General features: G+C 38.1%; 1 protein-coding gene across 1 annotated transcript in view; it reads right to left on the bottom strand.

Moving 5' to 3' along the window:
• Positions 1-22,935, bottom strand: part of cdon (cell adhesion associated, oncogene regulated) — a 64,215-nt gene that overhangs the window by 23,412 nt on the left and 17,868 nt on the right. Inside the window, exons 2-6 of the mRNA XM_023351791.1 lie at positions 5,853-5,985; positions 3,894-4,172; positions 1,700-1,846; positions 637-780; positions 258-557 (exon numbers count right to left, since the gene is read on the bottom strand). Coding sequence (XP_023207559.1) covers positions 258-557; positions 637-780; positions 1,700-1,846; positions 3,894-4,172; positions 5,853-5,919 — 937 coding nt within the window. The 5' untranslated portion in view covers positions 5,920-5,985. The remainder of the gene's footprint in view (positions 1-257; positions 558-636; positions 781-1,699; positions 1,847-3,893; positions 4,173-5,852; positions 5,986-22,935) is intronic.

The following is a 22,935-nucleotide window of genomic DNA, read 5'->3' as shown; positions in this document are numbered from 1 at the left end:
CATTTTGAAATGAATCTCAGAAATTTTCCAACTTTTTTCTAGAAAATATCTGAGTTTGAAAAATTGAAAATTTGTGAGAAATTATTTCCACTAGTTTTTTGAAACTCATACATTTTATAGAAAAAGAGAAGCAAATTTTTGACTTTTCAAACAAAAAAATCTTCTGCGTGAAATTTACTCCTTTTTTAATCTACAATGGTCCTAATATCCCGTTGTATTACCACGTTAACAGCCCTAGTTTTATTTCTCTTTCTTACCGAGAACGTTTACAGTGTAGTCGGGGCCGATCGCCGTGCCCCGCTCGGTCTGGACCCTGCAGCTGTAGCGCCCTTCATCGCTCCTCGCCAGCCGCGTGAACTCCAGGTTGTTGTTCCGTCTCTGGAGCGAAGGCCCCGATGCGACCTCCTGACCGTCCTTAAACCACGCGGCTGCAGGCGCAGGACTCCCAGAGACGACACACTCCAACGTCAGCGGCTCCGAATGCAGCATCGAAACCGACACCGGAGCGGTGGGATAAACTATCCGAACCAACGAGGAGGAGGAGGAGGAAGAGGATCCTGTACACAAACATGCAACGAATCACTTCAGTAGTAAAAACAAACAGAAATCTGCATTTTTTAAATGAGTTTTACTCACGTTTGACTAGCAGCTTGACGCCATGGGACTGAACAACGGTTTCCCCGGTAACAGGGTTCACGGCGCCGCACTTATACATGCCCTGGTGCTGGGCCGACACCGAGACAATCTGCAGGTTGCCGGATGGAAGTAATAAATAGTTATCTGAAAAGAGAGAACAGCACATTCAGTTACAGCGTTTAATGGGCTGCAAGTAACAAAAAATACAGAGCAGGGTGGAGAATTTCTCCGTTTTATGCAGCACAAATAAACTTTCACCTCCTTTTGATAACCGATGCATATTTTCCGGTTATTTTAGATTTCATTATAAGATGGGATGTTTGCAAGTAAAACATAATTTAAAAAAGAATAAAGAACGAAGACAGATCTGCTGCTGTCAACTTTTGTACAGTTTTAGCTTCGTTACTATTCTGGTATACGTTATTTTTTTAAAGCAATCTGCTTTTTTTTTAATCTATACATGATTAACTAATTAATTAACAATTATTTCAATAATAGATTATTCATGATTGTTTCATCCAGCATGATTAATCGATTAATCATATATAAATATGCTTAATCGATTAATCGTTCTATTTACATAGAGAGAAGGGTTTTTATTTGAAATGTGAAATATTATTTTTTTGTACAGTTTTGGTTTAATTACTGCTCTGAATGCTGTTTTTAAGCAATTTGCCTTTTTCTGAGTAACTGATTAATTGATCAATTACTAAATTTGTTGATTATTTTAGTAAATGACAATCATAATTAAAAGTAAACATAATCACAATATGATTAAGAATTCTCCACCTAAAAGTTAACCAAAGCATAAACACTAAAATTAATTAACTAATAAAACTAATAATAACAAATAAACACACTAAAAACAAATTAAAACCAACTAAATTAAACAAACACAACAAAATAAAACTAAAATATACTTTTATGACCCTGATAAGAACTGGGATACATTTGTTTTGCAGAGAGCAGTGAGAGGTCTGGCTCTCCATCAGGAGTATGAAACAGACTAAATAAATCATTATTAAAGTTAAAAAGTCCTGTCTTTACGTAGCTTCAAACAAACCTCTCGACTCTTCGATCCAGTCGCCTCTGACTCTCAGTTTGGGGCGAGCCGGCGGAGCGCTGCGCGGCAGCGGACACTCTACGACCGCCGTGCTGCCTTCCTGCGCCGACACCGCCGGCTGTCGGCCAGCTTCGTATTCTGATATTTCTGCATGAAACGGAGAGAGGAAAACACTCACTGAGCAGCGGCGCTACTTGAAGTGAAGCTGTTAGTGTTGGATCGCCGGGTTTGTTTATTGTTGCAAAGAGGGATTCAGTTCGTGCCGGATACGGCTTCCGATCGGGGTCAAGCACTTAACGTGTGGAGGCCAAGAGAAAGCAGCGTCCCAACAGGAGCATAACACGCTTCCACACAGGAAACCCAAGGCTCATTAAGGACAGCAGTCAAGAGGAAACTGGACGGCTGCCTGACTGAAACTCCAACTGCTTCCTTCCCGTCTGCCACTCGGCGGCCGGCAGCCGAGGTTACTCTTCCTTTCTACTTGTTCGAAACGCATAAATGAACTTCCTTTACTCCTTTACTCAAGGCCGCTTCCTCTCTTTCTTCAACGCTCTTTGACATGAAGTGTGCAGAGTGGGATTATGATCCGTGTTGAGGCTGGGCGATGCGTAGCGCCTTTTCATTCCTCCAGATGGGTTCCTACTGCATCTAAAATCAGCCCAAACACTTAAAAATGGAAGAAAAAAAAACACACCCAGCTGTTTTGGGGCAATAAGTTCATGTTTTTTGGTGCCTGGAGTGAGCCGTTTAATCGTGATTGTTTCATCCAGCATGATTAATCGATTAATCATATCTAAATATGATTAATCGATTAATCATGAATATGATTAATCGATTAATCATTCTATTTACATAGACAGAAGGGTTTTTATTTGAAATGTGAAATATAATTTTATATCTCGAATGTAACGAGATAAAAAATGTAACGTCACAAATCAGCAGGCACTGCACCGTTGCCTAGCAACCCCAGCGGAACTCCACCCATTGCCTAGCAACCCAAACTGAGTTCCAGCACTCTGTGCTTCCTTAAAACTTCAAATATGCAAGAGAAACTAAATGATGTGGTTAGGCAGGTCACAATAAGTAATAAATAAGTTAAAATAAAATAACAAAATAATAAATAAAATAATCTCTCCCTTTCTACCAAAGTTGGATGACTAAAGTCTTTTTTTTTAAGGATAATTTTGTTTACAGACTTCATAATTTGTTTTATTTATTGTTTCTGTTTAGTTTATTTATTTTGGATATGTAAAATGTCTCCCAGTTCCAGTGTTTAAAGTTTATTAATCTTTGAAACTGTGTTCTTGCAGTATTACCATTATATTACTTGAAAATGATCTAAACAAAAAAACAATATTAATGTTTATTGAAATAACTTCTGGGGCAATTTATTGTCCAGAAAATGTGTTATTGTGACAGGCACAGATGTGGCAGCTCATTAACTCAGAAGTCTTCAAAGAATTACAGTAAATGGTGAAGCAGGAAAAATCTCCTGTAGCAGTCTGCATTTAAGAAGCTTCTGACTAAAGACACTGAACGGGTTGGCATAAGTTTATGGTGTTATAAAAACATGTTCATTTAATTTTTTGCACAAAATCATTCTTAAATAAAAAGTTTATTGTCTGATCAGTTTTGGACTCCTTTCAGAATGAGTTGTTTTAGGGTTTCTGTCACTTTAAATCAAGATTAGCTGCTGCTGGCCACGCCCCCAACTCAATGTTTACACTCACACATGAAAATGACTGCAAACAGATGTGCAGTTGTATAACTACTAATGCTTTTCATCTTTGAAAAGCATTAGTAGAGCCTCCTACACAACCAACAAGAATGCAGCAAGTGGTTTCTGAATGGCAAGTCAACAACAAAACACTTCTCTTTTCCAGCAGCCATTGTACAACAAGCTGACCAAACGTACTGGAGCTTTGCTTGCGTTGCTAGGTGATGGGGTGGGTTCAGCTGAGGCTGCTAGGTAACGGAGCAACGCCCCTTGAATGTGTTTTAACAATCGAGAAGATTTTGAAACTGCTCCTTTTCTAGACACCAGTAACTGGCTGTGTGTGTTTTTTAAAAGAGCTTTGGCTGTTTTTAAAAGCAGTTGAAGAACAATAACATATAAGATGTGAATTATGTACAACAGCTCCACTTTTGAAACAATAAAATCGATTTACCGCCCAGCTCTAATCTGCCTCCGTACCTGCTAAAGCCACCCGGGCGAGGCGGCTGGCGACGGCCGGCCCGCGCCCCGAGCGCGCCACACACTGATAGACGCCGGCGTGGTCGGGCGTGAGGCTGGAGATGACGAGGGAGCCGCGGCCAAGCTCCACCCCAGGCAGCGAGTCCCGGTCCAGGGGACGGCCTCGGAAGCGCCAGGAAACCGCCGCCGACGGAGGGCTCGCCGAGCACTGCAGATGGACCGCAGAACCTGGACTCTGGACCACAGAGGTTGGCTCAGAGCGGAGAGACGGATACTGAGCTGGAGAGAAAACATGACAGCAGAAACGTGAATCATCCGATTGCACCGCATTACGACATACAGTCTGGGATTTCTCACTAATAATAACAACACTGGGAGGCTCCAGCACTCAGCAACATGCTTCTCCTTACTAATACAAAGAATTGGTGCAATTTGGAGATGATTATCAGTTCATCTAGTTTTTAAATTATTCCTCCAAATGTGCCACAAAAAAGCAGCAACACCAGCTGGTGGTACATTAAATGTGGTCACTGTTTAAAACCTGATGGTAGAAGAAAAAAAACTTATTGTTAACTTAAAACAAGCTCCTGCTTCTTGTTGAAAAGCTACTTCTATGTTAATTTTGTGTTATTTCAAGTGTAGTAAGATGTTTGGACTAGAAACTAGACCAAAAATATTAAAATAATCGCTTGATTGTGATTAATCAATTACTAAGATAATTGGCAACTGATTTAGTAATTGATTAATTGTTAATTGCAGTATAAAGACTCAAAAAGAGGCTATTTGGTGAAAGAACAACATATTCAGAGCAGTGATTAAGCCAAAACTGTCCTAAAAATATAACATTTTGTATTTAAGATTAAAAAACATCTTTGTCTGTAAATAATTTCTACCCAGAACTCCTCAAGTTGCACAACTTTAGCTTCACCTGGTTCAAATCCTGTAAAAATAAACATTTCCAATTAAGCATATCCAATTATTAATCAGTTAATTTAAAAATTAAACAGATCCGTCCCACGCTGTATTAAGTCAAGCAGAAAGCGCTGAGCTTTTCACATGTTGTAAAAATTTTTCTTAGCTGCAGATGATCAAAGCGTTCCCTAAAGAAATACTGTTATTCTATTTTAAGCAATAAAACGTTTAGTTTCTCATTCAAAAAAAGGAATTAAATACCTTGTTTATATTTCTATGCATTTCTAATGTTGCATTAAAAAAGGCTTGAGCGGTTAAATAAAAAAATCTCTGGAACAAAACAATTTTTTAAAAATCCAATTATTCACCAGAATAATTGATAGATAATTAATTTGTAAAATTATTGTCAGTTGTGGCCCTAATTAAATATCCAGATTCTCTGCTGGATGCCAAATATGGAAAATATTCTCATGATTTTTCCACATTTTGTGACTTTATAGCCTCATTTCAAATTGTATTAAATTAATCTCTTTTCTCAACACGCTACCCACAGATTTCCCACTGTGACGGAAAAAAAAAATACAAAAGAGACAATAATCCAATTGTTTTCTGCCTGTTCTGGTTTCTATTTATTTTATTTTATTTATTTTTTTGCTGCATTTTAAGCTTTAGATCAGGGGTGTCCAAAGTGTGGCACATGGGCCATTTATGGCCCTTGAAATGATTTTGATCGGCCAAGTCAAAATATAAAAAAACTGATAACCACAAATATTTGGATATTGTCTGTTTTTCTTGTCAAAAACTGTTTTTTATTTTATTTTAGATCTTAAAGGATTTATAAATTTCATAAAAAATATGTTTATTAGAGAACATAGAACTAAAAAAAAGGGGATTTAAAAAAATTAATAATTCTGATGTTTTTATAAAGATGCTATAAAAAAAGGAAGGTAAGTTAAAGAGCCGGGTTGTCATGGATGCATTTAAAGAGCAAAAACAGTGGGAATTTTCAGTTTTGATTCATTTAAGGGAAGAATAGTTCAAACTTACTTGAGCAGCTGATAATCTGGCTGAGCCACAGCACAGTGGACAGGAGGACCCTTAGGCCACTGTCCATGGCGGCCTTTGACCCCAGCCAGCGGCCGTGTTGCCTGGAGCGCGCGCCCTCGCCTGCTTAGAAAACCTGAAACACAAAATACATTTGAAAATTAAAAAACAGAAACAAGGTGGGACTTTATGGCTTGAAAACTGATTTTATTACACAAATATTGTTCTTGTAAAACATTCCCGTTTTAATAGGCTTGATCTGGACGCCACTAAATAAAAATGTGATTTATTACATTAAGCTGCACACAGAAACTGCATTTAATCATATTGTTGAATTTAGTGATATTTATAGATGCTCTGGTGGCTGAAAAAGTATCACGATACGGACGTTTCATATCAGTCAAAATAATACAATTATTGATTTGTTTTTTTATCTGAAATACAGCCGAACTGGGCGACCGTTCCTGTTCAATCCACAGTTTTCACTCCACGCCGTTGTTTTTTATTTTTAATCAGTTATGAGGAACAGTGGGGAAACCTTAAACTGTTGCTCCGTAAGTTACTCAACAGGTCGTTGCCAGGCAACGGAAGAATGGGTGAGTTGCTAGGTAACCAAAGAGCGAGTGAGTCAGCTATTCTAGAGGTTGAGTGGCTACAGCCTTTCCTCTGCCGACATCACCCAGAATGCTGTGCGGTTCTGGGTCAAAATTCATTGAAATTATTCAATATTCTATAAACTGACATACTGATTTATATTGTTATTGATTTACTGCCAAGCTTACTGAAAATATTTTTGTTTACTGAAGTAAAAACAATAATTAATGGGAGAAAACTACAATAACTGGAATTATGTTGCGCGCTTATAAAAATAAAACATACCAAAATTATAGATATACCTTTCGCTTTTGTGCTTATGAATCTATTTATTTCGAACTGATGTGAGATAATTTGTTTTCCCTCCACACAAGCAGTTTACGTCAGTACAGTTACCAACAGTAACAACTCCTGCTGGCGGCTACGCTAATCCGCAAAACAGCGACAGCAAAACCTGAGAGAAAACATCAGTCGGTTGGTTGTTCAACGATAATTGAAAACATCTTTTGAAAATGTTGTCGTCTGTTGAGCATTCATTAACCAATCCACATATACTGAACCACAATATAATGCTTTGACCTTTTAGAATGAAAAAACTAAAACTACGGCCGCTTGTCAAAATAACAAATCTTTATGGACAATAAATTGTCCCACAGGTTATTGGGAAAAACGACAATATTGTCGTCTTGAGACCATTTTGAAGTAATGTAATGGTAATGGCATAATAGCAAGATGATAAACTTTAAATTCTAATAAACATTTTAACACTGCAACTGGAAGGCATTTTAAATATCCAAAATAAACAAACAAAACAACAAATAAAATGAATTACAAAAATGGACAGTGGAGGCCAAAAACACCAGAATGAAAAGTTTTATCATCCAGTTTTTGGGAGAAAGAGAAAAACGATAAATCATGCAAATGGAAATTATTGAGCTCATTTTAATTCATCATGCAATTAATTGATTTATTTCTTATTAACTAAAACTATTAAAAAAATAAACTAAAACTAAACAATATTTAACTGGTAATAATTAATCAAATCTAGCAAACATTCAGATAGTTTTTAGACAAAAAGTCACAAAAAAACTAAATAAACTATAAAAACCTAAAGCTATTATAATCCTGATTTACTGTCCAGCTCTGTCAGTTTTGTTTAGTTTTTTTATTTACCGTCAATAAGTGGAATTTAACACACCAAGAATACATTAAATCAAAAGTCCTGTAAGAAATGTTCAACGATAAATCATCATCAGCTTTACCTATAAACCAGTTTAACACCAGTCACAGCAGGAACATGAGCAAAATTACACAGTTAGTCAAAAGAAACTAACTGTTTTGATTAAGTAGAGTCACGTCTGAGTTGGGTTGAAGGCCAATGAGTAAAAATAAATGTTAAGATAAATGAGTGAGGACATTACGAGTCACGTCGACACTAATATTCCCCTCTTGTCCCACCGTGTTTCCTCCACACCAGCAGAAGAGCCAGAGGACAAGAGGAGGCGCGTAATTAGGAGCATTCCTCCATCCTTTTCAAATCAAACCCTCTGAAAGCTCCTCCTGCTCCTCCTCCTCCTCCTCAGAGAAATCCCGGCCGGCTTTGATCCCGTGCTCCTGGTTGGTAACCAGGCCTGGAGCCTCAGGCTGCACAGACAATGGCCGCCCAGCTGTGACATTCACGCTGGCGCTCCGGCGGCTCGCAGCCATCAGCGTTCGGGGCTGGGGGGGGTCAAAGGGAAAAGGCCCGGCGCCTGGGTGGGATGGCAGGAGGTGAACAGGTTTCTAACCCTCATTCTTCAGGCTAAGAAGTTGTTTCAAATACCTGACAATCAGTCAGGTCAGTTTGCTTAGCCTCCTGTCGGAGAGCAGGAGCTCATTTTCAGTTCTGACGGAGACAACTCAACCGATGCGTAGGAATTTAAAGCAAATATAGTGAACAGAACGCAAAAACACTAAATATTACCAAGTGTTTTTGGTGCAAACATCTTAATACACTTTAAATAAGACAAAACTAGCGTAGAAAGATATAGGAGTTAGTTTTAATTCCTTAATATTTATATATTTCACTTATGACAGAATAAACGTATTTTTTCATGAAATAATCTGCCAAAGTAACTAGTATTTTTTTTTAATTAATTAAGGATTTATTTACTTAACTTAATCTCCTATATTTTACCGAAAAGTTACTTGTAAGTTAGTTTTTTATTATTTTAGGTGTAATAAGATATTTGCACTAAACCAAAACTACTTGGTAAGATTTTTAGTTTTTGCAGTGAACTAATCTAACGCAACTTGGGAGAGAAAGTACACTGCAAAAACACAAATTACTACCAAGTATTTATTAGTCTACTTTCTAGTGTGGATATGGGAAACATTTCTTTATTTTAGTGAAATTATCTGCTAATGTAACTAAAACCTTTTCATGAATATTAAAGAATTAATTTAAAGCAAGCTCCTATATCTTACTGAAAGGTGAATTTTAAGTTAGTTTAGTCTTATTTCAAGTGTACTACGATATTTGCACTATAAACTAGATCAATACTACTTGGTAAGATTTTGTCTTTTTGCTGTTAATAAAGCCAACACAGCTTGGTAGAGTAAGTACACTGCAAAAACCCCAAAGTATTTTTGGTCTAGTTTCTAGAGCAAATACAAAATTAGTACATTTGAAATAAGACTAAATTAATTTGGAAGTAGCTTTTCATCAAAATATAGGAGTTTGTTTAGGTCAATAATTCATAATATTGATGAATAAATTCTAGTTCCAATGGCAGATTATTTTACTTACAGCAAGACATTTTCCCCATGCTGTAACGGAAATAATCTGCCAACAGAACCAGTACTTTTCACCAATATTAAGAAAGTATTGACTTAAAACAAGCTCATCGTATATCTTGCTGAAAGTTACTTATGAGTCAGTTTTGTCTTATTTCAAGTGTAGCAAGACATTTGCACAACAAACCAGATGAAAAATACTTGATAAGATTTTGTGTTTTTTGAAAATCCTTCAAAATTTGCCAACGTCTCCTGCTATAAGCAGCAGAATCAACATGTCAAGCTGTTTACGCTGCCTGCAGTTTAATGCTAATGCTAATCGCTTTAAATGTCAAAACTCCGGCCTTACTGATGCCACCCGACTCCATCTCTTCATCGGAAACCTGACAGAGAAGACGAGGAGGAGGAGGAAGGAAATAATAAACTCTTCCAGCTCCTGGCTCACGCCCCCTTCTCACTCCGGGGTCAGGGGTCAAGGAAGAGCAGAGGGAGAGGTCACACCAGCGGGTGTCTGGTGGCCCCGGGTCACCCTCGCTTCTTACTGTTTCAATCACAAACCAGGCTTTTCTTCCCAATTTAACACACAGAGTGAATGACTGGTGAGCAAAATCTGCTTTATTATTATTAACACTAACTGAAGGGCTGAATAATAAATCAACAATATATCACAATATCAACAGATAATACATCTAATAGACTATTGAATATATGAAACAGTCACTAAACCACAGCACTCTGGGGGATGAAGGCAGGAAAGAGTTTAGATGATCAACCTCTCAAAGTGAACTAAGAAGGTTGGTGGGATGAACCATCTCACTCACTCCTTCATTACCTAGCAACCCTCTCACTCTCCGGTTACCTAGCAACAACTTGTTGAGTAACTTGCGCAGGAGCAGTTTAAAGTTTTGCCACTGAGCTTCATAACTGCTTAAAACAAAAACAAAAAAAATCAGTCTGTTCTGACCCAAAGGAGCTAAAACTGGCATAAAAATGTAATTTCTCTATAAAAACAGTGTCCCATAGCAACTGTTTATACTAAAACATGGTGTGTTGTCATACTTTCAACAACAAAAAATGCTAATGTTGTATCCACTTATGTTGTGGCTCTGAAAGAGAATCTGTCAAAATTAGTATCGGGAGGAAAAAGCTTTACAAAACCCATAATTGGGAAAATCAGCTACAAAACATTTGCTTACTGATGCCATCTGTGCTGTTTTAGCCCCAATAAGCTAACGATGGCGTTAAAATGTCAACTCCTTGATAATTTCTCTTGGTTTTAAAGAGTAAAACAGTGTTTTAGAGAGACTATTTCTTACACATGGTATAACATCATTCTTTCTTCCAATAATAAAACAGATCACCTACTCCAGGAAGGCTAATAAACTACTACTAGTTTGAATGTTGGTTTATCCTCGTGTATACGACTCAAATAGAAATCTGAATTTATCAAAACTAGAATCTGGAGGCAAAAGATTTACAAAAACACCATACATGGAAAATGACTACAAAATGTGCTTAGTTATGTTAGCAGTGTTAAGAAGAAGAAGAATTACTTTATTCATCCCAGCAGGGAAATTATTTTGCAGTTACAGCAAGAATTTTTTATACACAGATTAACACACACGACGGGAGCTGCGTCTGCAGGCAGCCAGCTGAGCCGGCACCATTTTTGAAGGAGGACATGCGGGACCGGGAGTCGGGACCGGGAGTCGAACCCGCGACGTCCGCGGGTCTAAGGCCTCCAAATGTGGGAGGCCCCTGCGCCACCACAGCACGCCCCTAGCTTAACCCCTAGAAGCTAGAGATGCTAACTGTGCTAACCATAAGAAGCTAAATATTGTGTTAAAATGTCAACTCCATGATCATTCTTCTTGGTTTTAAAGGAGTAAATAGAGTTTTAGTGACTGTTTATTCTAACACAGGGTTTGACGTTAGCCTATCAATAAAAAAAAGATAACTTACTTCAGGAAGGCTGGAAAACTACTGCTGGTTTTATATTATGGCTCTTAAAAACAATCTTGGGAAATCAGCTACAAAATTTGCTGGTGCTTGAAATCCCACAATAAGTCCATTACTGAGCTAGCACAAGCTAAAGATGGGGTTAAAATTAGGGATGCTGCGATCAGGTTTTTTGCTGCCGATACCGATCACCCATGAGGCCGATCTCTGCCGATCTTTGCCAATCGCCTGGATCGACTGTTTATTTTTCGTGGTAGTTATAAAAGATACTATGTGATCTGTCAAAATTAAAAAATGATCTGGTAATAAATTCACCTAATTAACGTAAACATGCAACATGCTTGCAGGCACAATACAGCAGCTGGTCAGTCAAAAGAAACACTGAAAAACCTGCAACCAGTTAAACAACAAGGTTCTCTGCACCATAAATTATACATGAGTCAAATAAATCTCACAACACTGCCTATATCAAACAATGTCTAGTAAAAGAGGGAAACATTCATTCAAAGTCAAATGCAGGTTGCATCAAAATAAACAATCCTAAGTTACTGAATCAGAACTTCCTAAGAGCGGCTAGCTGATTAATGCTGGTTCTGATTGGCTGGTTCTGACTGAGCGGATTAATTCTGCAGAACACAGGAGGAGGGAGAGGAGATCGATTATTATCATTATTTTTTTCATAAGTTATCTCTCATGTTTGGACATAGCGAAAGTTTTAATATGTGAAATCTTTGTTGTTGCTTATGTTACATACTGCAGCTTTAAGCAGAAACGGCGCTCCGTCTGTGGAATATTACTACCAGTAGCACGTAGTGGCGGTCCAAGAGCGAGAGCAGAACCAGCGTCTTTCACCGCCAACTCAAAGACTTTAATTGTTTTTTGGGTTATTTGTTTAGCTTTCTGACTGTCGTGCTAACCAGGGTGAGTGTTGGTAGTTGTGCTGCTTTACCTGCTGTCTGGCCGCTCCTGCTGTCATTTTGTTCCTGCGTTGAGCCTCGATGTAGCCAAAGTCCGTCAAGAGTTTGTTTTTTAAATGTCCTATTAGATTCGTTGTGTTTATGCATTTTGACGCGCTTCACCCCCGAGCTAATTTCCCCATTCACTCTCAGAGCGTTAAAGTTCCACATGACAGGATTTGTTGCTGCGCGAAGACAAGAAGAGATCAGCTGCACGCGCAGGCTGAGAAGTGAGATACAGGTGATCGGTTTTGGTGATCACCGATCATACACTTTTTCAAGGCAATCGGCCGATTATGATCGGTGACCGACCAATCGGCACACCTCTAGTTAAAATGACAACTCCATGATCATTTTGTCTCAGTTTTTAAAGCGTTACACAGTGTTTTATAGTGACTGTTTATTCTAACGCATGGTGTGACATTAGACTTTCTTTCAATAAAAAAATAATGACATGGAAGCTAGAAAACTACAGCGAATTTTAACGTGAGTTTATCCTCTTAAATTATGGGTCTTAAAAAGAAATCGGAAAATTAGTATCAGGAGGCAAAAGCTTCACAAAAACCAAAATTTTCTCTCTGGTGCTTCCTGTGCTAACCACAGGAAGCTAATAATTGTATTAAAATGTAATTTCTCTGTTTTTAAAGAGGAAAACAGTTTTACAGTGACTGCTCTTTCTTACACATGGTGTGACATCACCCTCTTTCAACAACAACAACAAAGAAAGACGGCTTACTCCAGGAAAGCTAGAAAACCACCATTGCTTTGAATGTTTTATCGCAGCTCTTAAAGATAATCTCTCAAAATTAGTGTCGGGAAGCAAAAGCTTTACAAAAAGTCCAACAGTTGGGAAATAAGGTACAAAGTTCCAGTTGTTGCATCTCCAAACAGTGCAGAACATTTTACTGAAAAAGACACTGAAGAGTCAAAAGAGCTGATCAAAATGGAAACGCAACCCTCTCTCCTGTACTGAAACCTATCATTATTGACTAAGTATCTGGAAATTTGATGCGAGGGCTCGGAGTCGCACCTCAGGATGTATATTCTTTGCATTTCCAGCTCAGGTTTAAATGTGAGCATGCTCAGTCAGGCACATCAACCCACATCAGACAGAGGCTGGCGTTTCTCCACCTCACAGGTCGCAACAAGCCCTGCACGCTGCCCCCATGTCAGCGCTGGAAACTCCTGCCTCTGCCGGAATAATGATATATAATTACAACAATAACAACAGTGCTGGAACAATGCGCTGCCAAGCACGGGCACTTTGGCACAAGGTACAGTAAGACACCGGAGATGATTCTGTATCCGTCTTATTTCTACTCTCATCTCGGCTCGTAGCTCCGTTGGGCCGTGAACTTCCAAATGGATGCCCTTGTGTAAACACACACAGTTGCCTTATCGGGCCCGTCGATCTGCCGTAACGAGGAAACAAAGGGGCATCATTCCTGGTTCTTATCTGTTTGGCTTTTTCCTGTGACATCCGCCACCATGAAGCCTCCTGCTCAGTGGAGACGGACACCATGAGGCTCAGAGACCGACCCGTCTGAAGGCGACAGCAGCCGCAGCCAAAAGAAACTCAAGCTTCCTCTTAAGACTAAACTCGAAGTAGCTTTTAAATAAAGGAAGCCAAACGACGAACCAAACGCTCCTAATGTGTGAAAGTGTAGCTAGCAAAACCCCGCCACCGACAAAGTTTGAAAACTCCAAAGTGGGCGGAGTCAACACACACTAAGGGGCGTGGCCAAGTGGAGGTGGGCGGAGTTATAGTGGGCGTTTTCACACCAAGTAGTTCGTTCCAGCAGTAGAAATCTTACAGAAATGAACAGAAATAACTGATCTGTGTGGTGACTAGTTTAAAAAGAAAGTTAAGTGTACCATCTCCTGCCTCAACGTCAAATGTTTACCAACTAAAACTGATTTTTTTTTTCTTAATGCAAGGCATCAACTTTCAGCCATCTCTACTTATAAACATCTCTGAATCTCAGTGTAATCTACGTTGATGCTCTTATTTTGAAATGTAATTTTCAACAACTAACATAGTTCTCACAAGTCTGGACAGGAAGTGACTCGCGCCATCTTGGTAGGAAAGCACAGCACAAAGCATAGATGAGCCACAACTTCCAGACCAACAAAAAGAAAGTAAAGCTCTGGAGAATATTAAGAGACACTTAAAATGACCAGTTTCTCTAATTTTACTTTTTATAGGTATATATTTGAGAAGAAGAAGAAAAAGAATTACTTTATTCATCCCAGCAGGGAAATTATTTTGCAGTTACACCACACGACAGGAGCTGCGTCTGCAGGCAGCCAGCTGAGCCGGCGCCATTTTTGAAGGAGGACATGCGGCAAAGGTCATCGGGACCGGGAGTCAAACCCGCGACGTCTGGGGTCTAAGGCCTCCAAATGTGGGGCGTGCTAACCCCCTGCGCCACCACAGCACGCTGCATATTTGAGTAAAATGTTTTTTTATTCTATGAACTACTGACAACATGTCTCCAAAATGTCGAGCAGTAAATTTAGTATTTATTTGCAGAAAATGACAAAAAAGAAGCAATGCTTTCAGACCTCAAATAATGCAAAGGAAACAAGTTCATATTCATTTAGAAACAACAATATTGATGTTTTAACTCAGGAAGAGTCAGAAATCAGAATTTGGTGGAAAAACCAGGAGGTTTTCAGTGCTGTGGGCTCTTAGTTTTTTCCAGACCTGTATATTGGCACTCTTGACCAATGTGCAAGAGAAATATAAACAAAATGGCTGCTGTCAGGATCAACCATCATGAGATAGATAACAGATAATGTGGACAAACTGCCTCCCATCTCCTACCATGACATAGTTCACATTAATGTCCAAACTTTATGTCACATGGGCCAAAATCGTCAAGTGAAAGCAAATTTTAAAAAAAGTTAAATCAAGCAAATGAAGTAGTCATTTTTTGTAGTAGTGGTAAATGCAAAAATTTCAACAAGATTTCGTACATTTACTGTATTAAAATAAATGCATCTAGTTGTGTCACTTCCTGTCAAAAAGTTTACAGTATTTACCCAAGTTTAATAAATTAGATTAAAGTTGATTTGGATGCAGCAAAGTGACATTTTTAGTAATAGACATGGTTCTATTTATTATAAAAGCTACTTGTATATATAAAACACAATACTTTGGGTTGTTGTAAGAAAATTATGTTTGTTATAATTTCACCCTCATCACAAATAAAAAGTCTCCATCTACATCACATCCCTGAGCTGGATGTGTCAAATATGCATCATTCTTGAATTTCAGTTGGTGGGCGGCAACAAATCAGTTCAAGGGCCACAAATGGCCCCTGCACCGCATTCTAAAACTTTGAGACTTAAAGCCTTAAGAAATTAGATTTGTTTCATGAATTCTATTATACTCATCTTTGGTTGTAAATTATTTGAAGCTAAAGCTAAAAAAAAACATAATCCATGATACTAATTACTTTATTTTAGCGAAACATGGTAATTACATCATTAGCTAACATGTATTGCAGTTTATTCTTTTTTTGCACTTTAACTGAAGTGGATGTCAGCGAGTTCAAGCGGGAAAGTTGCTTGTCTTGTGTTTAGTACATTTTTAACTGACATCTGGTTTAAAGGTTTGAAACGCTTCGGTTTGATGCAGCACCTTCACTTATTCATCTAAACGGTTCCTAAACGTTTCACAGTAAATTCAAATTGCTCTCAAGCAGGGTTACTTTTCAAACTTTTCCAGCACTTCACTGTGGAGTTAAAATAAAACTGAACTAAAGAAGACAGTTTCAATTCATTATATGGCATCAATTCTTACTGCTATTACTGTTAACAAAAAAATCCCAATTTCAAAAACATATAAAATATGTTACCCCCTAACTCTATCCCTGACCACCTTTATTTAAATTACACAGATCAAGAACTTATTGAGCTATGAGGAATAATAAATATTAATTACACTGAACAAATCAGCTTGTGTTGAGGTAAATTACCTCCCTGCTCAAATTAAATGTGCAAATATTATGAAAATGTTTAATTTTTACACGGTGTTGTACTTCCGTTTGGGTCTTTGCTGATCTAAAGATAGTCCAAGCACTTAAAAAAAACCCAGTAAGTTGATATTTTTTGGTGTCTGAAAAATGAGTCGTTTCAAAAACCTTCTGAATGCAACGTCACAAATCAGCAGCCACTGCACCGTTACCTAGCGACCACAGCAGAGTTCCGCCCGTTACCTAGCAACCCAACCTGAGCACCAGCATGTTTGGCCAGCTGGTTTATGTGCCATTTAGTGGCTACGTTTTGTTGCTGACTTGACAAAAACCACTTGCTGCATTCTTGTTGGTTGCGCAGAAGCCTCTATTAATGCTTCTCAAAGACGTACGGTTGTATAATGGCTCATCTGTTTGCAGCCATTTTTACAGGCGAGTGTAAGTGTTGAGTTGGGGTGTGGCCAGGAGCAGCTTATTTAGATTTAAAGTGACAGGAGACCCTAAAACATCTCATTCTGAAAGGAGCTTGAGCAGATTCAAATCTCATCATCTAAGAACGATTTTGTGGAAAAAATGTAATTCTTTAGCCCATAAATCTATCCTAACCTATTGAAGGAAGCATAAGGGGTCACCTTTACGCACAAGATAATCACCTGAACTTCTCTAAGGAGTCTTTAAAGAATGTCAAACCTTTCCAAACCCTGGAAAACACTTTTTCTAAAGGATTTCAGGCACTAAAATCCAACTTTGATCTAGGAAATCATCTTAAAATACAGGAACCCAGCGGGATCCCTGGTGATGACACAGGAGAAAATAAACACAAAGCCTGGATCCCCTCAGGGGAGGGAAACAGATCAGAGTTATCAGGCGGCTAGCACCTGCACTTTGTTTTCTTTTTTTAACCCTCCAGCCTGTAGGAACTACTTAAAGCCCCATTTACCCCCGTCATGCGGGGCAGGGCCCACATCCCTGTCGTACCGGGTAAACGGCGACAAAAGCATCAAAGAGCCGGAGGGCAGAGGAAGAACAGGTCACCACTTGGTGCAGAGGGCCCGGCCTGTTCGCTTCACAACGCCGCGCCAAAAGCAAACAGAAGCTCATGGATTTGATAACAGGTACCGATCGGGTCCAAATTACACCAAGGATTCATGTAAAAACAACAGGGTGAAGCAGATCAGCGGGGCGGAAGAGACGGAGCAAGTCTTTTCTGGAACGGTGGTCTAATCTGACCCGTGCTGAATGCCCCGAACCTGTCTGCACTCGCCCCGCGTCTCACCGACCGACGATCCGCAGCGAACACATTCCTCCGTTCCACAGAGAGACGAGGAGCAGAAACCCGAACGAGACGGCGGGTAGTTCAGCACGGAGGGACGGGGACAGACGGGTAAAAAGAGGGCAAACGGCCACGCCTCGATTTCCTCTTCCTCCGCTTTTAGTTCAGCTCAGGTACCACAGAGTATCAGAACCACTCAGAAATATTTTTATAAAATTACAAAGAAACACGTATGACAATAAAGTCAATATAATATGACGAACTTTATGGTAAAAATATAATTATTATGGTAATATGACTTTATTCTCGTATTATTTCGACTTTATTCTTGTAATATGATGAGTTATAATTGTAATATTATAACTATTCTTGTAATATGACTTTATTCTTACATTGTTTCATCTTTATCGTCTTATTTCGACTTTATTCTTGTAATATTATTACTTTTTGTAATGATGTTATTCTTTAATTATATATTTATTCTAATATTATGACTATTCTCATATTTTTTTTACCTTATTCTTGTATTATTTCCACTTTATTCTCATATTTCAACTTTATTCTTGAAATTAGATTTTTTAAAACTACATTTTTTCTTATTATGGCTCCGTCATATTAAGGGAAACTTCATTGATTGTTTTAAATGTCCGGTTTTCCCATGAAGCATATTCTATTTTTATTTTTTTTTTATTTACAATTCTTCAGGTGCAACAACGTTTTCAAGAAGCAACTTAAACTTTCTAGTAAAAACGACGTTATGCTGAAAATAATGCTTTAAAAAATGAGGAACTTTGACTGCAACTTTTTGAAAAAGGTTTCACAAAATCAGTAATTTTATTCTGAAAGAATCACCAAAAAATGTTGCGACATCCTGGAGGGGCTGATTTTGGGCTTCTAGAAACTATTGAGTGGAGACAGGATGTTCTGGTTGAGCCCAACACCGTCTGATTAAAGACTTTATTAGAGGAAGACAGAAAGGGAAGGAGGAGAATGAAGGGAGAGAAAGACGGTGGGAGTTGGAAAGAGGTGAAGGGAGTTGGGACGAGAAAGCGGAGTTATTTTATCGAACTGTGAGAGGTAGAAACCACATTCAAGGGCTTTTGGAGGATCCACAATGCAAGCTAGCTGCTTTCTCAGTTGGAGAAATAACGTCGTCGTTTATGTTCACTTTAAAGGTATCACGATAATCATTTCATGTCAGTCGATATCAATAATTATTGATTAGTTTTTTTGTTTTATATCTCTGAAATACTGCCAGCCTGGTGTCGTGACCTTTCCTGTTTTATCCACATTTTTCAGTCCATGTTGGTTTTTTTTGTTTGTTTGTTTCAAGCACAGTGGAAAAACGTTAAACTGCTGCAGCATCAGCCACTCAAAAGGTCGTTGCTAGGTAACCAAGGAATGAGTGAGTTGCTAGGTAACCGAAGAGTGAGAGAGCTAGTTGAGAGAGTAGTCGTCTTCCATCTGCCTACATATAATCAATAACAATATATATCGCCATAGATGTGAGATCATGTCAATAGATAAACGGTCCAATAGAATATTCAATATATAGAATATTTACTGAACTCCGGATCCAGAACCGCACAGCATTCTGGGAGATGTAGGCAGAGGAAAGGCTTTAGCCACTCAACCTCACAGCTAGCAAAGCAAGGTTGCTGGAATCAACTAACTCACTCTTCTGTTACCTAGCAACTCACTCACTCTTCTGTTACCTAGCAACAACTGTTGAGAATAAATAATTCTGTGTTTTTCCTTTTATCTCTTTTAGCTAGCTGCAAAGCTAAAGCTAAAGGAAATGACATGTTAGGAAATGCCCTCAAAGCTAGGGCTAAAGGAACGCCCTCTTTAGAGCGTAGCTTAGATGGAGGCTAACAAAGGGAATGGAAAACTTTTGTTTGATGCCATTTTGTCCTGCTAAATCCTAAAGGTAGCATGAGAAATGGACCAGCTGTATTTTGGTATTAATAAATTAATGAATTCAACTCACTGATTCTTCTTCAACTTCATACATCAAGAGCTTAACATGGAGAACAGATAAATTCTCCACACAACCTACTGAGTAACTGGCGCAGCAGCAGTTTAAGGTTTCGCCACTCTGCCTCATAACTGCTTGAAAATGAATAATAACAGTGCGGAGTGAAAACTGGATGAACAGGAAAGGTTTCGCCACCAGTCTGGCAGTATTTCAGGTATGTTTTTTTTAAAACTAGTCAATAATTATCGATATTGACTCATCTAAAAAGCTTTTATCTTGATAAGATTTTCAGACAGAGAAGGGAAGGAAGGAATTAAACTCCTTATGTTATGGAAAAATGGTCAACCCTCTTGAAATAGGAGACAACTCAGGTTTTTAAGATCAATCAACTTCAGATTTATTCATTAATCGATAAGTAGCGTCCTTGCTTTAAACCTGGTGCTTTTGCTGCAGACACTCGAAGCATGTGTTCGGTTTCCGGACGGAGCATCAGCCGTCCTGGAGGTGACAAAGAGGCCAAGGCGGCCCCAGAGCGCTTTGACGGCAAAGTCCCTGCGTCCGCTGCCGTGGAGCGGGATCAGACTGGCGGAGGAATGAAAGGCGAGGCCCTCGGGGATCAGACAGTCACATCCCACAAAGCCCTGTTTACCAAGGACACACACACCCCCGCCTCCTCCCAACAACGCCTCTGTTCACCCAAAAGCCCGACTCTCCCCGAGTGCCAGGGCCGGGACCTGGGAGACCGCGCTAATTCCAGCCTGAGGCGCAGAGAAAGGGAGACGGAGCCGCTGAATGGTACAGTATGTGAAACCCCGTCTTAATTGGCGATTGTTCTGGAACGTCTTGTTTTTCCTGGGAATCTGCGAGGCGGCCCGGTTGTTTCCCAAGGTCCTGAACAGCGGGGATTAACCGCGGGGAGGAAACTCAATAGCGCCCTCGGACACTGGAAACAGAGCTCCGAGTATCGCCGCCAAACAAGGCCACCTTCAAGACCTTTTGCAAAGCGCATGTAACTAACAACCCTGGGCCTTTGTGTGGGCCCTCTGGGCGCTTCCAGCTGATTTCACAGGCCTTTCAGCCATTAGCGCAGACAGAAAGGTAATGCTGAGGGATGGCAGGAATGCTCAATGCGGCCCTTCTTGGCCTGTTCCAACCAGAGTTAGTTCACCAAAACGAACGGAATGACAAAACCTGAAATTGAAATAAATAAAAACGGTGATTAAATGGGGAAAATCTATAACTAACTGGAATTATATTGTGCGTTTATAAAACTGAAACTATAGCCATGCTATAAAGACTTAGCTATAATATCTTTAATTGTTTTTTGGATTAACCAATTCGTAATTGAATAGAAAAGGTGCTTAACTGGCAATTTTTTCTTATATAATGTGAACCAAGTGAAGCTAAAAATGTAACTTGAGAAGTTTTGAGAAAAACAAAAAAGTTTTTTTTATCTTAAATACAAAATGTATAAATTTTTTATTCAGTTTTGACTTAATTACGTCTCTGAATATGTTGTTTTGTCAGTAAATTGCCCCTTTTGAGTTTGTATCCCCAATAAACAATTAATCTGCTACTGAATTAGGTGACAATTATTTAAAAAATTTATTAATCACAATTAATCACGATTAATTGTTTCATTCATCCCTATAAAAATCAACTGAATTTAACTGCCTTGTACCAAAGTGTGTCAAGGATTACAATATGTAAACATGATTAATCAATCAGATTAATTAGAAAGAAGGGTTTTTATCTTAAAAAAACTTAAAATTTTTATCATTTTTGTACAGTTTTGACTTAATTACTGCTCTGAATATGTTGGTTTTTTTAAAGTAACTTGTCTTTTTTTAAGTCTGTACACTCAAAATTAGTTGGTGATTATTTCAAAAATCAATTAATCACTATTAATCGTTTCATCCCTACAAACATTAACTGAATTTGACTGTCCTGTATGTAACTTCATAACCGTTTTAGAATGGGATAAAATTAGTTTCTTCAAACAGAATCTGGTCCAAAACGTGATTGTTTTAATAACTTCGGTTCGTATTCGGTTAAAGTTAACCAAAACGATCAAAACCATGAAAACATTTTTGATAACTGAAATAAAAACAGTAATTAATGCGACAAGCCGGAGACGTTTACTATAGTTTGCAAAACGGCCACAGCAAAAGTTGAGATAAAACACCAGAAACAGTTGATTGTTCAACTATAATACATCTTTTGAAAATGGTATTTTCTTGTACTTACTTACTTAGACTTGTAAGTAAATCAATTAATCGTATGCTAAATTAATACAAGCTTAATTTCCACTTGCGTGATTTATCGTTTTTCTTCTACTGAATGACAAAAAGCTCCAGTCTGGTTCTTTGGTCTCAACCAGTCGTCTTTTTTTGAAGGATAATTGTATTTACAGGAACTTTATAATTCATTTTATTTGTCGTTTCTGTTGTTTGGTTTATTTATTTTGGTTATTTAAAATGTCTTCCAGTTCCAGTGTTAAATGTTAATTATAATTTAAAGTTTATTGATCTTTGAGAATGTGTTTCTATTGATATTATATTATTTGAAAATGGTCTCCAGACAACATTATTGTTTATCGGCAAAACTTCCTAGACAACTAATGAAAACTAAACTGAAACTAAGGAACATTTAACAAATAGAAACTAGCAAATGCACTCTAAAAAACTTATTAAAACTAACTGATTTAGACAAAAGGTCACAACGAAACCAAACTACTATAACCCTGGTTCTAGTAGACTCTAGTGAGTCTTATTCTCCACAGGAAGGGGCGGGGCCTGCGCAGGAAGTCACAGATATCAGTCCAGATTAGAGGGATGATGGGAAAACGCGCTGATGTGATCCAGAAATGAAGAAAACTTTTATCAGCAATGCCCAGCGTCTCTGGGGATGCAGAAATCAGATCCATCTGCCATGATGATGGACTCCATCGTAACCACAGCAACAAACTTTGTTCAGCTTTTTCCTGATTGGTTCCCGACGCCACAAACAAAACGGTTCTCAAACTGCGGTACTGGTACCACTGGTAGTACTTTGGTTACACTAACAACTGTTTTAGTAACTTATTTATCTGATGATTAATCGGCTAAAGAAAAATTTAATTTAACCTCAATTTTTTAAACAATATTAGAAATACATTGAAAGAGTAAAATAAACAATTATGGTCTTTTTTAAAATAATGTTTCAAATGTATGTTATGTAGGGGTGCAGCATAATTATTTTTGTAATTGATTATTCTGACGATTAATCGGGTAAAAAAAATAAATTAATTTAATCTGTTCACTTTTTATACAATTCTAAAAATACATTGTCAGAGGAAAATATACAAATTTATTTACTTTTAAAATGAGGTTTCAAATTTATGTTATCAAGGGCTGCAACTAATTTTGGTAATCAATTATTGTATTGATTATTCTGATGATTAATTAGTTAATAAAATTGGCACCTTATTCAGATTCTTCATTTAACTTCTTAAGGTTTTTCATACAATATTAGAAATACATTAAAATATGCAAATAAACAATAAAATATACTAAACACTAAATTACCTTTG

This window comes from Xiphophorus maculatus, chromosome 18 (genome assembly GCF_002775205.1).
Source record: "Xiphophorus maculatus strain JP 163 A chromosome 18, X_maculatus-5.0-male, whole genome shotgun sequence".
Taxonomy (NCBI): Eukaryota; Metazoa; Chordata; class Actinopteri; order Cyprinodontiformes; family Poeciliidae; genus Xiphophorus; species Xiphophorus maculatus.
Note: the sequence above shows the minus strand (reverse complement) of the source record. Positions and strands in the feature narration are given on the sequence as shown.